Source organism: Hemiscyllium ocellatum, chromosome 9 (genome assembly GCF_020745735.1).
Source record: "Hemiscyllium ocellatum isolate sHemOce1 chromosome 9, sHemOce1.pat.X.cur, whole genome shotgun sequence".
Lineage (NCBI taxonomy): Eukaryota > Metazoa > Chordata > Chondrichthyes > Orectolobiformes > Hemiscylliidae > Hemiscyllium > Hemiscyllium ocellatum.
Window position 1 is genome coordinate 72,361,815 of NC_083409.1, and position 17,194 is coordinate 72,379,008.

The 17,194-nt window shown below is 40.5% G+C and overlaps 1 protein-coding gene across 1 annotated transcript in view; it reads right to left on the minus strand.

The window, feature by feature from the left end:
* Positions 1-17,194, minus strand: part of ttc39a (tetratricopeptide repeat domain 39A) — a 99,814-nt gene that overhangs the window by 6,929 nt on the left and 75,691 nt on the right. The window contains exons 14-17 of the mRNA XM_060830447.1: positions 12,143-12,263; positions 9,857-9,968; positions 8,893-9,007; positions 7,588-7,704 (exon numbers count right to left, since the gene is read on the minus strand). Of these exons, the coding sequence (XP_060686430.1) occupies positions 7,588-7,704; positions 8,893-9,007; positions 9,857-9,968; positions 12,143-12,263 (465 nt within the window). The remainder of the gene's footprint in view (positions 1-7,587; positions 7,705-8,892; positions 9,008-9,856; positions 9,969-12,142; positions 12,264-17,194) is intronic.

Below are 17,194 nucleotides of genomic sequence, written 5' to 3' on the forward strand. Positions count from 1 at the left end.
GGAGTACTTAGCATTGGTATTCACCCAGGAAAAGGATAGGGAGGATTGAGAAAATAGTGTGGAGCATGCTAATGTGCTAAGACATTTTGAGATCAAGAAAGAAGTGGTGTTGCATCTCCAAGATCATTAAAAGTGGATAAGACCCCAGGGTTGATGGTATCTATTTCGGGTTATTGAGAGACACAAGAGGGGAGATTGCTTGTGCCTTGACCAAGATCTATGTGTCCTCGCAAGCCATTGGAGAGGTTTTGGAGAACTGGCGAGTAGTTAATGTTGCTCCCTGTTCAAGAGGGGAAATAGGGATAATCCAGGCAAGTACAGACTGGTGAGTCTCCCATTAGTTGAGAAGCTACTGAAGAGAATTCTTAGAGATAGGATTCTCACACACATTTGGCAAAGCATGGCCTAATTAGGGACAGTCAGCATAGCTTTGTGCAGGGACGGTTATTTCTTCCTAACTTGATTTAAGTTTTTGAGATAATAACGAAGGTAATTGAGGGTAGAGTAGTGGACATTGTCTACATGGATTTTAGTAAGGCTTTTGACAAGGTCCCTCATGATAGGCTCATTCAGAAGATTCAGGTATGGTGACTTGGCCGTGTGGATTCAGAATTGGCTTGCCCATAGAAGGCAGAATAGTGGTGGAAGGATACTTTGCAGGCTGGAGTTCCATGACCAGCTGTGTTCTGCAGAGATCTGTATTGGGACCTCATAAATGACTTAGATGAAAATGTAGATGGGTGTGTTGGTAAGTTTGCAGACATGCAAAGATCAGTGAAGTTGTGGATAGTGTAAAAGGTTGTCATAGGATACAGCGGGATATAGATCAGTTGCAGATATGGGTGGAGCACTAATTAATACAGAAAAGTGAGAGGTGCTGCACTTTGGGAGATCACACGATAAAGAAAAGTATATAGTTCATGGTAGGATTCTGAATAACATTGATGAAAGAAGAATCTTGAAAGTGGCCATGTAAGTAAACAGAATGGTAAAGGAGGTGTACAGCATGCTTTCCTTTATTGGTTGAGGAATTGAGTACAAGAGTCGGGATGTCATGTTACAGCTTTGTAGGACTTTAGTTAGGCCACACATGGAGTATTGTGTTAAATGCAATTTTGAGGTATTTTAGGTGTTGGAGGTGATTTCCTCGAATTCCAGGAGCAGCAATTACTGTTTTATATGCTGTTGCATAGTTTTGGAACTTTGGGGGAAAAAAAGTCAAAACAACAGCAGTTTAAAAGGGAGAAGAGCAGACAAAGAAAACACATGGTGTGGACAGTGCAGGAGAGAGAGAGAACGAATGAACAAACGAGAACCTGCACAGTTACCGCCTTGCTGTTTGAATTTGTGTATCGTTGGACATCGGAGTGCATCTGGGAATATTAACAAAATGAAATTCACAACTAATCTTGGAGGAACGGTTGGGCGAAGTTCACAGCACAGAAGTTAATTGTTGTCCAAGAGAAAAGCTGCAGTAGTGAGTATAGTGGATTCTTTCTTGATTATGTTTTTTGGAGATAAGTCTCTTGATTAAACTTAAAATATAAGCCATAGCTATTAATTTAAGCTGGGGCAGTGTTTGTAGAGGAATAAGACAATGTTATTTTCTGGGTCTGTAGATTGTGAAGGAGCAAAAATGGCCTTTGCAGTGATATGTACTACTTGTCAGATGTGGGAGTTTAAGGGTTACTGCGGATTATATCTGCCATAAATGCTGTTGGATGCGAATCTTATCAAATTGAGTGGATCAGTTGGAGAGACGGATAGAAGCGATGAGGAATTTGCAACAGCAACAGTATGTGATGGATGGCAGTTGTAGGAAGGGGGGAAAGTCTCAGATACAGTCACATAAATGGGTTAACTCCAGAAAGGGTGAGAGGGGTCGGCACCTAGGGCAGGAGTCTTTTGTGGATATACCCATTTCAAATAGGTATGCTGTTTTGGAAAATGTAGGGGGTGATGGATTCTCAGGGGAATGTAGCACGAACAGCCAAGTTTCTGGTATCGAGACTGGCTCTAATGCAACAAAGGGTACGTCGGCTTCCAAGAGATCAATTGTGTTAGGGGATTCTGTAGTCAGAGGTACAGACAGGTGTTTCTGTGGCCAGCAGAGAAAAAGCAGAATGGTGTGTTGTTTCCCTGATGTCAGGATCAAGGATGTCAGAGAGGGTGCAGAATGTTCTCACGGGGGAGAGGGGACAGCAGTAGGTCATTGTCCACATTGGAACCAACGACATTGGAAGGGAAAAGGTTGAGATTCTGAAGGGAGATTACAGAGAGTTGGGCAGAAATTTAAAAAGGAGGTCCTCAAGGGTAGTAATATCTGAATTACTCCCAGTGCTACGAGCTAGTGAGGGCAGGAATAGGAGGATAGAGGAGATGATTATACATGGCTGAGGAGCTGGTGTTTGGGAGAAGAATTCATATTTTTGGATCATTGGAATCTCTTTTGGGGTAGAAGTGACTTGTACAAGAAAGGCGGGTTGCACTTAAATTGGAAGGGGACTAATATACTGGCAGGGAAATTTGCTAGAACTGCTTGGGAGGATTTAAACTATTAAGGTGAGGGGGTGGAGATAGTGAGGAAAGAGATCGAATTGAGACTGGTACACCCGAGAACAGAAGTGAGTCAAACAGTCAGGGCAGGCAGGGACAAGGTAGGACTAATAAGTTAAACTGCGTTTATTTCAATGCAAGGGGCCTAACAGGGAAGGCAGATGAACTCAGGTCATGGTTAGGAACATGGGACTGGGATATCATAGCAATTATGGAAACATAGCTCAGGGATGGGCAGAACTGGCAGCTTAACGTTCCAGGATACAAATGCTACAGGAAGGATAGAAAGGGAGGCAAGAGAGGAGAGGGAGTGGGCTTTTTGATAAGGTATAGCATTACAGCTGTACTGAGGGAGGATATTTCAGGAAATACATCCAGGGAAGTTATTTGGGTGGAACTGAGAAATAAGAAAGGGATGATCACCTTATTGGGATTGTATTACAGACCCCCAATAGTCATAGGGAAATTGAGAAACAAACTTGTAAGGAGATCTCAGCTATCTGTAAGTATAATAGGGTAGTTAAGGTAGGGGATTTTAACTTTCCAAACATCGACTGGGACTGCCATAGTGTTAAAGGTTTAGATGGAGAGGAATTTCTTAAGTGTGTACAAGACAATTTTCTGATTCAATATGTGGATGTACCTACTAGAGAAGGTGCAAAACTTGACCTATTCTTTGGAAATAAGGCAGGGCAGGTGACTGAGGTGTCAGTGGGGGAGTACTTTGGGGCCAGCGACCATAATTCTATTTGTTTTAAACTAGTGATGGAAAAGGATAGACCAGATCTAAAAGTTGAAGTTCTAAATTGGAGAAAGGCCAATTTTGACAGTATTAGGCAAGATCTTTCGAAAGCTGATTGGAGGCAGATATTCATAGGTAAAGGGACAGCTGGAAAATGGGAAGCCTTCAGAAATGAGATAACAAGAATTCAGAGAAAGTATATTCCTGTCAGGGTGAAAGGGAAGGCTGATAGGTATAGGGAATGCTGGATGACTAAAGAAATTGAGAGTTTGGGTTAAGAAAAAGGAGGAAGCATATGTTAGGTATAGACAGGATAGATTGAGTGAACCCTTAGAAGAGTATAAAGAAAGTAGGAGTATACTTCAGAGGGAAATCAGGAGGACAAAACGGGGCCATGAGATAGCTTTGGCAAATAGAATTAAGGAGAATCCAAAGGGTTTTTACAAATATATTGAGGACAAAAGGGTAACAGTTGTTGGAGGGAAGCCTGAGGGACAGGATGTAAATGTATTTGGAAAGGCAAGGACTGATTAGGGATAGTCACCATAGCTTTGTGCATGGGAAATCATGTCTCTCAAACTTGACTGAACGCTGATAGGGGAGGGGAGGGAAATATATCCCTGGTGGTGGGGTCCGTTTGGAGGTGGCGGAAATGACGACGGATGATACGATGTATATGGAGGTTGGTGGGGTGGTAGGTGAGGACCAGTGGCGTTCTGTCTTGGTAGCGATTGAAGGGGCGGGGCTCGAGCAGAAGAGCAGGAAGTGGAGGAGATGCGGTGGAGAGCATCATCGATCACGTCTGGGGGAAATTGCAGTCTTTGAAGAAGGAGGCCATCTGGGTTGTTCGGTATTGGAACTGGTCCTCCTGGGAGCAGATGCAGTGGAGACGAAGGAATTGGGAATATGGGATGGCGTTTTTACAGGGGGCAGGGTGGGAGGAGATGTAGTCTGGGAGTTGGTGAGTTTATAGTAAACGTCAGTGTTGATTTGGTCGCCCGAGATAGAAATGGAGAGGTCGAGGGAGGAGTCTGGGACGGTCCAGGTAAACTTGAGGTCAGGGTGGAAGGTGTTGTTAAAGTGGATGAACTGTTCAACCTCCTCGTGGGAGCACGAAGCAGCGCCGATACAGTCGTCGATGTAGCGGAGGAAAAGCTTTAAATCTTATACCCAGCAGAGAGGACCACAAATTGTTATAATACGGCATATAAGCAGTGAACCTCAAATGTCAAAAATAAGTTTGAGGAACTTGATATTTCTGAGTCAAAACAGATTAAGTTTGGGTAAACAGTGTAAACAATAACATTGCTGACTTGTGTGACCACATTACAAAAGATACTATAATGTACTAAACTGAACTGGTGTTCACAAACTCACTGGTAAAAAGCTACTGTATAGTTTTAATGGAACAGATAAGCATAGTAAGCCTAATAATTCGGCGATGTCTAGTCTGGAGGCAGTAAGCAAATGGTGATATATATTGCTATAAAGGGAACACTTGGTACCAGCAGTGAAGACTCTTTCACATCCCTACCTGCTTAGACTTTACAGATATCCCCAAAAAATTTGCCTGTCATCAAAATCATTGCAAATGGATTATTGCCATCACCTTCTCTGGTGTAATATATGCTAGGTTAAAAACAAGGACTGCAGATGCTGAATACCAGAGCCTAGATTAGAGTGGTGCTGGAAAAGCAAAGCAGATCAGGCAGCATCCAAGGAGCAGGAAAATCAATGCTTCGGGCAAAAGCTCTCTATCCCTGATGAAGGGCTTTTGCCCAAAACGTTGATTTTCCTGGTCCTTGGATGCTGCCTGACCTATTGTGCTTTCCCCCCACCACTCTAATCTAGACCCTGCAATATACACTGGCCGAGTGATGTTCACGTGCCATGAACCAAAAAACATTCACTCACTTCAAAAAAAAACCATTGAGTAATATATACACCCCTAATGACCCTTCTACCATTGTCTTTTCTACTCATTCATAGGGTGTGGGCATCTCTGTCCACCATTTGCCATCTCAAATGGCCTTGAAGGTAATTTTAGATACCTTATTGAATAACTACAGCCCAATGCTGTGAGGAAGGCAGCTGTAGGATTTTTGACCACCATTAACCAGAAACTGAACTGGGCTCACCAAATAAATGCAGTGGCTACAAGAGCAGGTTAGGTTAGGAATACTGTAGCTCCTGACTTCCCAAAGCTTGTTGGCCATCTAAATGGCCCAAATTAGGAGTGTGTTGGAATACTCTCCACTTGCAGCTCCAAAAACACTCAAGAAGCTTGACGTCCTCCAGGACAAAGCAGCCTGTTTGAGTGGCACTAGATCCACAAGCATCCACTCTCTCCCTCAATGATCAATGCTCAGTAGACACGACTGCTGCTATCTACAAGATACATTGCAGCTATCTAGAAAGACAAGGGGCAGCAGATAATGTGGGAACATGACTATCCGCAAAACCCCTTGAGCACCACTCCCCCTTCTGGCTTGGGTATATGAAATGGCTGTCAATGGGTCAGAATCCTGGAACTCCCTCCCAACAATATTGTGGATCTACCTACACCATCTGGATTGCTATAAAGTGAATGAGTCAAATAAGGGCTGGCTGCATTCGAAATCATCATTATGAAAGTTTAGTTTTGTATCTTGGGTTGGAGTAAGGGGAAAAAATCAGAAGCTCGATTGGAAAGCCGTTCAATTTCTTACCCGCCTTTCACCCCTTTGAGCTTGCTCTGCCATCCAATACGATCATGGCTGAGCATCCAATTCTGTACCCTGTTCCTGGTCTTTCCCCATATCTTTTGATTCCTTTAACCCTAAGAACTGTATGTAACTCCTTCTTGAATGCATTCAATATTTTTGGCCCCAACCACTCTGTGGCAGAAAACTTCACAGACTTGCCACTCTGGCCTAAGAAATCTCTCCTCACTTTAGTCCTAAATTGCCTACCCTGTATCCTTAGCCCGTGAACAAAGCATGAGTAGCGTGGAACTTGAACTAGACCAGCTAAAGTCCAATACTGAACTAATGGCAGTCCTGCTAAGAGTTGCTTTCACAAAATGCAGCACCTCTCATTTATCAGAATTAAACTCCATCTGCCACTTCTCAGCCCATTGGCCCATCTGGTCCAGATCCTGTTGTAATCTGAGGTAACCTTCTTCGCTGTCCACTATATGTCCAATTTTGGTGTCATCTGCAAACTTACTAACTGTACCTCTTATGCTCGCATCCAAATCATTTATGTAAATGACAAAAAGTAGAGGGCCCAGCACCAATCCTTGTGGCACTCCACTGGTCACAGGCCTCCAGTCTGAAAAACAACCCTCCACCACCAAAGGTCTTCTACCTTTGAGTCAGTTCTGTATCCAAATGGCTAGTTCTCCCCGTATTCCACGAGATCTAACCTTGCTAATCAGTCTCCCATGGGGAACCTTGTCGAACGCCTTACTGAAGTCCACATAGATCACATCTACTGCTCTGCCCTCATCAATCCTCTTTGTTACTTCCTCAAAAAACGCAATCAAGTTTGAGAGATATGATTTCCCATGCACAAAGCCATGTTGAATATCCCTAATCAGTACTTGCCTTTCCAAATACATGTACATCCCGTCCCTCAGGATTCCCTCTAACAATTTCCCCACCATTGATGTCAGGGTCACTGGTCTCTAGTTTCCTGGCTTGTCCTTACCGCCCTTCTTAAACAGTAGCACCATGTTAGCCAACCTCCAGTCTTCCAGCACCTCACCTGTGAATATCGATGATACAAATATCTCAGTAAGAGGCCAAGCAATCACTTCTCTAGCTTCCCACAGAGTTCTCGGGTACACCTGATCAGGTCCTGGGGATTTATCCAGCTTTACCCGTTTCAAGACATCCAGCACTTCCTCCTCTGTAATCTGGTCATTTTGCAAGATGTCACCATCTATTTCCCTACAATCTGTATCTTCCATATCCTTTTCCACAGTAAATACTGATGCAAAATACTCATTTGTATCTCCCCCATTTTCTGCGGCTCCATACAAAGGCTGCCTTGCTCAGCTCCCTTTTAAATACAAACTCTGTTGTCACCAGTAGAAGAGTGGCATAGTGAAAGGTATCAACCCTTTCTAATTTGTTTGTAACAAATATTCATTTACTTTCCCTAGAACATATTGAATTAGGCTATACTACTTTACCCACTCAACATATTTTAGAAGTATGGCTGGCCTTTTGGCAATATTGTCTCGACAAAGGTCAAGAGATTTTTAATTCTGTACAAATGAAAGCACAATTATTAAATTTTCTTACTTTGCACTTTCCAGAATTTTTATTGCCTCGTCATTTCTTCCAGTCTGCATGCAAATAAGACCATGTTCAAGTAATGCATTTGGAATCAAGTAATGGTCATATTTGATCATCTGCTCTCTGAAACAAAGGGACAACAAATATCAGTTAACTTAATTTTAAATAAGCAAACATATTTAAGATCAACTATAACTATAATTAACTAGCTAAACTCCATACAAATTCATCACCCTCAACAATCCTCTTTGTTACCTCATTAAAACACTCATTCATGTTAATTAGATATAATCTTCTCTTAATAAATATGGCTTTGATTATCCCATTTTAAGGGATCAAGTAATTTTCCTTTTTGTGTCTTTCAGCTGTAATGGAAATTGGACTTCTATACCAACACTTTACAGACAAAACTCTATCATCATTGTTGAAATTGAAAGGAATTTTGAGAGATAATTTAACTCACCCTTGAGTTTATGGATTGCTTGGAATTTTATTTTCTCTATCTACACTATTTTGTCTGTCTTAATAGTGAATGAGTGTATGTAGTTTGGGGTTGTAAAAGGGATATTTAAGTTGCATAGCAGTGGATTTTAATTATTTTTTTTCTGCCATTTGTTAAAGTTAATTGATAAAATAAATAGCATTTGGGATAAGTACATTTTGCGTTGGCTTGTTGAATTATTGGGCCAACCTTCTCAGTTAAGTTGTGACACCGTGCTTTCTGAATGAAAATTTATCGTGTCCCTCAGAATTTCTTCCAACAGTTTTCCTGTAGCTAATATTAGGCTCACTAGGCTAAAATTACTGTCTACTCTTTTCTAGAAAATGGCACAGTGATAACTTTCCTCCCGTACGATGTTTGAGGCCAGAGAGGATTAGAAAACTACTTTCACATCTGCTGCTATTTCTTTTCCCTTAATGTAAGATACATTTCATTCAGGACTTTGTCAAATATGTCAAATGTGACTTTTAATTTCAACTGATATTTCACATTCTTCCTCCGTTGCAATGTCTGTATGGTCATTTTCTTCTATTAAAACAAATACAAAAAATATCCATTAAGAATTATACCTCATTTGCTGAAGATACCTTCTTGCTCATTAAAAGGCCCAACTCGTTCATTTATCTATTTAAAAAATATCTTAAGATTTTTCTTGTCAATACATTTCTCTTTGCTTTCCTAATTTTGTCTTATATTTCACCTCTCCACTTTATATACTAAGTTTTTTTAAACTGTATTGTGTCTTAGGTTTCCCCAATGAATTTGGAGAAAATACGCAAACTCTAAATTAGACTGTCAGTTTTACTTACTTTGTGTGAATCCAATGGAAATATTGCTCTGCTTCTGAAAGTTTATCCAAGTGCTTCAGACAAAGGCCTTTGAGTAGCTTCACCAAACACTGGTCATCTATGAGAAACTCCGTTACTGCAAATGAAAAGTTTTTTTAAAACCTATTTAATCCTCCTACCTTTTGTGAAATACATGCAAATCGTTTCATTTTTATTCTGACAATTTATTAAATAAAGAGAATGTTATGTTGCACAGAAAGTAGTACTTCACCCTTGTATCCTAAAGACATTGTTTATTTACATAGGACATTTAGCATCCTTACAATTCCCTTTAGTGCTTCATAGCTAATGAAGTGCAGTTGCTGTTGAAGTGAGGAAAAATTTGGGATCCAGTTTGTGCATGAAAAGGCCTGCAAGTAGTTCTGTCGTGTATTTTTGAGGGTTTGTTGCTTCATCTACCCCTGTATCTTCCAATCAGAAGATCTGGGCCATCATTCCTTAAGTCAGATCAGATGAGGGAAAGATTTTTTGTTTGAGAATTTATAACCATTTTAAAAATTTTCTAGTCACCTTTGTTGCTGTGATCTGGTTTATTTAAGAATTTGAATCTAGCTTTTAAAAATTCTTAAACTACCATGTGGGATTTGAACTTGCATTATTAGTCTAACCCTCTGGTTAGTCCAGTAGTATAATTATTATAGTAGTGGAAAATGAAATTCCACAACCTGAGTAGATTTCATATTACTCCCAAAGTTGAAAGCAGTGTGCCAGTCTCTGAAGAATAAAATTTTCTTTCACCATTGTGCATTATTAAAACCAATAGAATCTCAAGATGTAGATAATATATATTTGCTCATGGAATATCTGAAATCTTCAGATTTATAAGTCATATGGCAGTTCCCTCCTACTTTTCCATAATTATAAGGATTCTTACTGCTTTCATATAAGTTTAATTGGAGTTTCAGATTCTTCAGTTTGAACTTACCTGGGCCATTTTCAAGTGTTCTCTCGGCTTCATCAAGTGTCTCAAGCATACCTTCAGTCAGATCTTGATGTTTCCCAATCACTGTGTAGCCATTCCAAATATACATCATTTCCTGAAATTATATTAACCAAATTACTTTTTGTATATTTTTACACACTAAATGCAGGTGATTCTTATAAAGTATTTTAACCAGAAATAAATTTCTAGTGGTTATCAAATTAATTGCTAATCATTTGCATCTGTCATAGGGGAAATGATAAAAGCTATTACTAAATAAGTTACAGCAAGGCACTTAACCTTGAATTTATCTATCAGGTAGAGTCAAGCTTGGTTTGTGAAAAAAAGTTTGACCGATCCATTTGGAGTTCTTCGAGGAGGTAATTTGCTTTGAACAAAGGGGAAACCAATGGATATACTGTACTTGGATTTCCAGAAGGCATTTGATAAAGTGCCACAAAGATTATTGTGGAAAGTAAAATCTGATGGTGATGAGGTTTATAGATTATCATTGATCAAAGATCGACTGGTTAACTGAAAGCAGAGTGTAGACCGAAATGGGTCTTTGCAGGTTGGCAAAAATGTAACAAATGGTCTAACAAGTAATGATCCCAGCTGATGAAACTACTGGACAAGTCAGATCACAATTAAATCTATCTTTGCAGGTTTTATTTTTATTTAACTTTTGTTGATTTGTGGCCAGTTACTGAAATCTCAGTTTCGACAAAGAGTCAGTTAGTCTCGAAACGTCAGCTCTTTTCTCTCCTTACAGATGCTGCCAGACCTGCCGAGATTTTCTAGCATTTTCTCTTTTGGTTTCAGATTCCAACATCCGCAGTAATTTGCTTTTAAATAATCCTTTTTCTTGTCACTGTTACAGAGACTCATCCAGAGAAATTACCTGTATATCAGATTGTTCATTTAAACCGATTTTCCCCAGTTCTTCTTGTGAACTATGAATTTTGCTGACGTGAATACTTTAAAAAACTGACAGCTTAGACTTTCTCAGCTTTTAACAACTTGTGGATTTCCAACCAAACCGCATGTTCCCTGAACTATCCCATATGCCTTTCTAGGACGTTATTTGTTTTCAACCCTGGTGAGGACCCCTCTGAACTACCCAAAACTTTTCAATCTCTACATTTCCTAAGCAACTGCTATATGACAAGCCTTATAGGGTCCTTAGAAAGACTACCCAACCATGATTTTTTTTTGATAAACCCTTCACAAAAGTAATCCAATCCTGTATGCCACAATTTTAAAATCCAAACTCTAAAAATGATCATTTTTATTTATAAATCAACCTATCTTATTGCAATATGAATGACTTGGATAAAGGTATGGATGACACATGTACGATATCAAATTGTGAAGTGGGCACAAGGTTGCTGCAGAAGGATACCAATAGGTTGTGTGAACATCATTCGGCAGATCTTTGTCCTCTCAATGTTGGAAAATGTGATATTTTGGAAAGGAAAAAATGTAGAATTTTGATTTATAGAGGGACCTGGCTATTTTATATCATGAATTACAAAAGGTTAGTGTGCAGATATATCAAAAAATTAGGAAAGCTATTAAAAATTTTATCATTTACTGCGAGGGGGATCGAATACAAAAGTAGGGATACTGATGGGATCACATTATTGGCCACATTATTTATGTAAATGTGTTGAAGTGGTTAAGAAAAGGTTTATCAGACTAATACCTGGAATAAGTGGGATGCCTTACAAGGAAAGGTTGGACAAGCTAGGCTTATACCTGCTGGAGTAGTAGGAGATGAATTTGATGGAGATATATTTGATCCTGAGAGGGTCTTGAGCCAAGGTGGATGTGGAGAGGATGTTTCCTCTTATGGAACTAAGCATTCTTGTTTAAAAATCAGGGCTTTCCCATTTAAAAAAGGAGATGATTTTTTTTTTCTGTGCACATAACTTTATACTTTATTATATTGATCACTATAGACTACAAGCAACATGAACTGGATTGGAGAAAATTTACAAATAAAGTGAGGGAAAGAACAGGAAAGAAAGAGAACAATGGACCTCAGTGCAGCAACTCCAAGGCAATAAAGGATGTGCGACAAATGGTCTCGTTGTCCATGACACCAATACCCGATTAAATATTACAGAAACGAAAAGAGGGGAGGAAGGGAGAGAATCAATTATAGCAGATTTATACAATAATGAGAGTAGTTTTGTTCACAAAATTAATAAGAGGTGAAGCAAAGAATAAATACTGAGATAGGCAAATTTTCTGAAGTAAAGGTATATTGTTGTATAATATACTCACCAAAGCAGGTACTGGGAGTTTTATGGGATTCTGTGAAAGGTACCGTCGAGCCTTTCTGATTGCAAACTTTTCTGTTGGCAGAGACTTGCCAGCGATTTTCTGTTTCATGCTTGGCACTTTTCTGGTGACAAAAATCATGTCAGGTATTGATATATTACAATATTCTCCAATACTTTCCAGCATAGAGTTTATGCTTTTGTTGTGTGAATACTCTAAATTCGAAAAGCAGAATAGCACATGATACCACTCTCGTATTCCATCATAGTAGTTCAATACAAGGATAAAAAGTATTCATTTATCAGAGTAACCAAACTAGGATCCGGTTTCAGGGATTTCAGTCTCCTATAAGCAAACCTAGTTTTACCGCTGCTGTATGCTTTACTTTTCACCTTCCAAATCTAACTTGGCTGACCAGAAGAATAGTCAACCCATTGGGCCATTTCACAAACACACATTCCATGGCCAGATCCTCTAAGCTTACAAAATTATTTTCTCTCTTTAACAAAGAGGTTTAGAATTTTTAAAGCACAGAATATGCAGCTACTGCTGGAAACGTGTAGCATGGTTTGGTACCTATATGCTACACTGTACTGGAAGGGGCTACCTCTTCAGGTAACCTGTGATTCTGAAGAGTAACTTATATAGTTGCTGCAAGAGTTATGCACCTTTTACTTTATCCTTATAAAGTAAAAGACAATGCATGATTGAACTGAAATGAATTGCTGTGATACTTGTGCATTTCATTTGATAGTGATTGACATTATGGAGTCATAGAGATGTACAGCATGGAAACAGACCCTTCGATCCAACTCATCCATGCTGACCAGATATCCCAACCCAATCTGGTCCCACCTGTCAGCACCCAGCCCATATCCCTCCAAACCCCTCCTATTCATATGCCCATCCAGATGCCTTTTGTACAATGTTGCAATTGTCTTTGCTTAGCCGGTCCCAGGATAGATGTGTTGTCCCAGTTGAAATGGTGGTTTTTATCATGGTGTGTAGGGCTACGAGGGAGAGAGGGTCATGTCTTTTTTGTGGCTAGCTGGTGTTCGTGTATCCTGGTGGCTAACTTTCTTCCTGTTTGTCCTACGTAGTGTTTGTGGCAGTCCTTGCATGGAATTTTGTAGATGACGTTGGTTTTGTCCATGAGTTGTACTGGGTCTTTAAGTTTGTTAGTTTTTGTTTGAGAGTATCGGCGGGTTTGTGTGCTACTCAGATTCTGAGGGGTCTTAGTAGCCTGGCTGTCATTTCTGAGATTTCTTTGATGTATGGTAAGGTGGTTAGGGTTTCTGGTTGTGTTTGGTTTGCTTGTCTTGGTTTGTTCCTGAGGAATCTGCGGACTGTATTGTTTGAGTATCCATTCTTCTTGAATACGTTGTATAGGTGGTTCTCCTCTGTTTTCCGAAGTTCGTCTGTGCTGCAGTGTGTGGTGGCTCGTTGGAGTAGTGTTCTGATACAGCTTCGTTTGTATGTGTTGGGATGGTTGCTGGTGTAGTTAAGTATTTGTACTTATACAAAGACATGCCAGAGAATTCCAGAGGCCTGGCACTCCAACCACAACACCATAAACAAACATATAGATCTAGATACCATCTATCAACCCCTCAGAAAACGAATAGGCAATGACATCAGCACAAATCCCAGGAACCCCATCCAGGACAAACATAAATAGAAAGCAGGAGACAAACGCTTCGTTTCACTTGGAGGTCGCCACTGATGATGTTACCAAGCCAGGTAATGAAATGTCTGGATATCAAACCTACAGCTCAGCGAGCAAACCTACACCCTAAACCTCAACCTGAGCTACAAACCTTCATAAACCTTGCTTAAATCCATGTGTCTTGAACATTAGACTGGCATCCTGGATTACTACGACACAACTGCCTCTCAGTCTAGGAAAAATATGGGCTTAAATTTATAAATTAGCTGAAATATTAGTTGATTAAAACAAGACTCTTTTAAGTTGAAGATTGGATAATTTATTTAACTTTTTGTTGGGCTCATCTTGATATTCCTTTTACTTTGTTGCCCTATTATTGAAGGAATTATCCAAGCTCCTTTGATGTGCTAAAGTCCAAAGGGCTGCCACTAGGGGGAAGCACTCTACTGGAGGACTATTACTCCTCAGTTTATAGCATAATTCCATTGAAAAATGCAGAATTGATTCTGTTATCTGTCTAATTCAACAGGGTACACCGTGTACACCTTCTGTTGCAGGCCTGCTACAGTGTTCCAGCAAGTTTCAGAACATGCTCGACGAACATCTCATTTTCTCCCTCAGTCCCTGCAGTCTCTCAGACTCAAATCGATTTCAATAACTTTAGAGCCTGATTCAATCCTTCCTTTTTTTTAAAATCCATCCCACACCCAGTGCTGTTACAATATAGATTGCTTTTAGCAGTTACCCTTTGTACATACTTCTAGGCTCATTATCACATTATATGGGTTACATTCAGTACAGTTCACCCAACCTCTCCCTTTCCCATCTTCCCTCTCACAAATTCACCTTCAGCATAAATACATTTTTCCTAGCTGCTAACAGTGCTTAAGAGGAATTACTGGACTCAAAGTGTTAACACTGCTTTCTTCTCACAGAGCTGCTGAGTTTCCCCTTCAATTTCTGTGTTTGTTATAATCTTTATGGATTTGCTTGCTAGAACCTGACTTTTGTTTGAAATCAAGAGCATTTAAAACTGAAAGTTGGCTGGAAGTTTTAAAATAAGACACAGCTACAGAAGAATAGGAAAAACTGAGGTAAGTATCTTTGTAACACAATGGATCACATCTGGCATGGTGGTTCAATATTGGCAGTGGGCATACTGAAAGACTAAACCTGGATTAACCCTATTAGGACATGCACCCTCACCACACAAAACAGGCTGAAGCCTCAAGGACAGATTCTTTGCAACTGTTGAATGATTTGAACCTTGCTGAGTCAATTGAGAAAATACAGTGCGATCAACAGAAATTAGATTCTCGATGAAAAATTGTGTTCACCACTTGGTTAGAGAATCAGTGATGACAATCTTGCTAGTGATCAATGAGCAGCCTAATTGCATCCATTTGAATGCATTGTACGCCATTATTACATAATCTTGACTCATTTATATTAGCTTCCTATTCTCCCATACACTGGATAGAAACTAAGTGGCAAAAATTTCCAAAACGAAAGTCAGAACAGTTACTGGCAACTCCAGCTTACTCTTGTTCCCCTGTGTCTCCTTCTTGGACAGCAGTCCCAATATCTGAGGCCACACTCTATGGGCCATGTCTGCTCACAATTCCTGTTCATAGATATTGGCATCATCATACCCTCATGGCACATCATTGATCCGTTTATAATACAGACTGACACTTCAATGCTGCACTTTGGAGCAAACTGACACCTTTCATTGAAATACCGCCACTAGGACATAGGGACAGGCAAGCAACTCATCGATTGGACGAAGAAATATCTCAGCAATCGTCAATTGTGCTCTTGATACTCACTTTGTGCCTACTTTAATGCTCAGAGGATCTAAACCTTGCCGTGCCTATTTGCACTTTGCTTCTCTCTAGCCTTGCACAGAACAAAAGCTAAGTAGCTTGTCATAGTCATCAGCAATCATTAGTCAAAGTCTTTCTGTAAGGCACTGTGCTCTGTCAATTTCATACCACTGTCATGTGCCAGAAGCTTACACAGCAAGTGCATTACATATGACTCAACTAAATGGCCATTTCGCAAAGTCTAGTCTTCAGTCAAAGGAGACACCCTTCAGCCAGGGCTTCCTGGGAATGTAAGTCAAGGGCAGCCACTTGTTTAAGGATTTGAACACGGTCATGGGTTCAGCATCATTAAATCCAAAGAGTTGCAGCAAGTCAGTCAGGGCGCTGCACAGAAACAAGGGCCAAAACACTCACCAGTTGGTACTGCCCTTCCAAATTGGTTAAGGGGGTGGCCATTGTCCGTTTGGGGTTCTGTCCAATGGGGTTTATAAAGGGTCACTGCTGTGGCAAGCTAGAATCTCAATTTAGGGATTGAAGGCTGCATGCTGGAATGCAAAGGATGTAATAGTTGTGAAGGGGGACAACTTAACATAGTTGTTACCTAACTCAACAAGGGACAGCGGAGATAATAAAGCATGGAGGGAAATAGGATAATATGGAAAGTTGGTAGGAGGCATGTAATTAGCAGTTAGTATTGCCCAGGATTCAATGGGGAAGGTTGGAGGGCAGATGAACAGTTAAAATAAATGGATTAGTTGGAGATGCAGAGTAGATTTGGGAGTGACCTAGCCTGCAACTCATTCCAGCACGACTGCTGTTTCAGTCCATCATGATGTAAATAACAAGTGCACAATGGGTAAGGGAGAGCTCTTTACTATTGTTACCACAGGTATAGTTTCCTACTGTATTGCACAAACTGGCTTGAGCAACAGACACCTGAATCAGGGCAATGGCGTGTAAAGTCACTCCAGAAGCATCCCGCTGACCTCCTTGTTCGGTACCTTCATGTTACAATACATGGAGAATACTGTTTAAATGCAATGTGTCTGGATCAGTGGTGCTGGAAGAGCACAGCAGTTCAGGCAGCATCCAAAGTGCAGCGAAATCGACGTTTCGGGCTTTTGCCTGAAACGCTGATTTCGCTGCACTTTGGATGCTGCCTGAACTCAGGGCTTTTGCCCGAAACGTCGATTTCGCTGCACTTTGGATGCTGCCTGAACTCAGGGCTTTTGCCCGAAACGTCGATTTCGCTGCACTTTGGATGCTGCCTGAACTGCTGTGCTCTTCCAGCACCACTGATCCAGAATCTGGTTTCCAGCATCTGCAATCATTGTTTTTACCACCTAAATGCAATGTGTGTTTGCTGTGATTGCTGAATGATCCCATTACCATCCTGTTTGTTGCTTAATTTCTGATGTCGCTCATTGAAACTATCCTCAATATGGATCTAGGCACAGAAGCTGTTGTGGTCCCGGTGGCCACTGCAATAAAAGCTGCAACACAAATGGATGAGGAACACATACATTCACAAGGACCTACAGCCGATGTGAAGCCACTGCTACT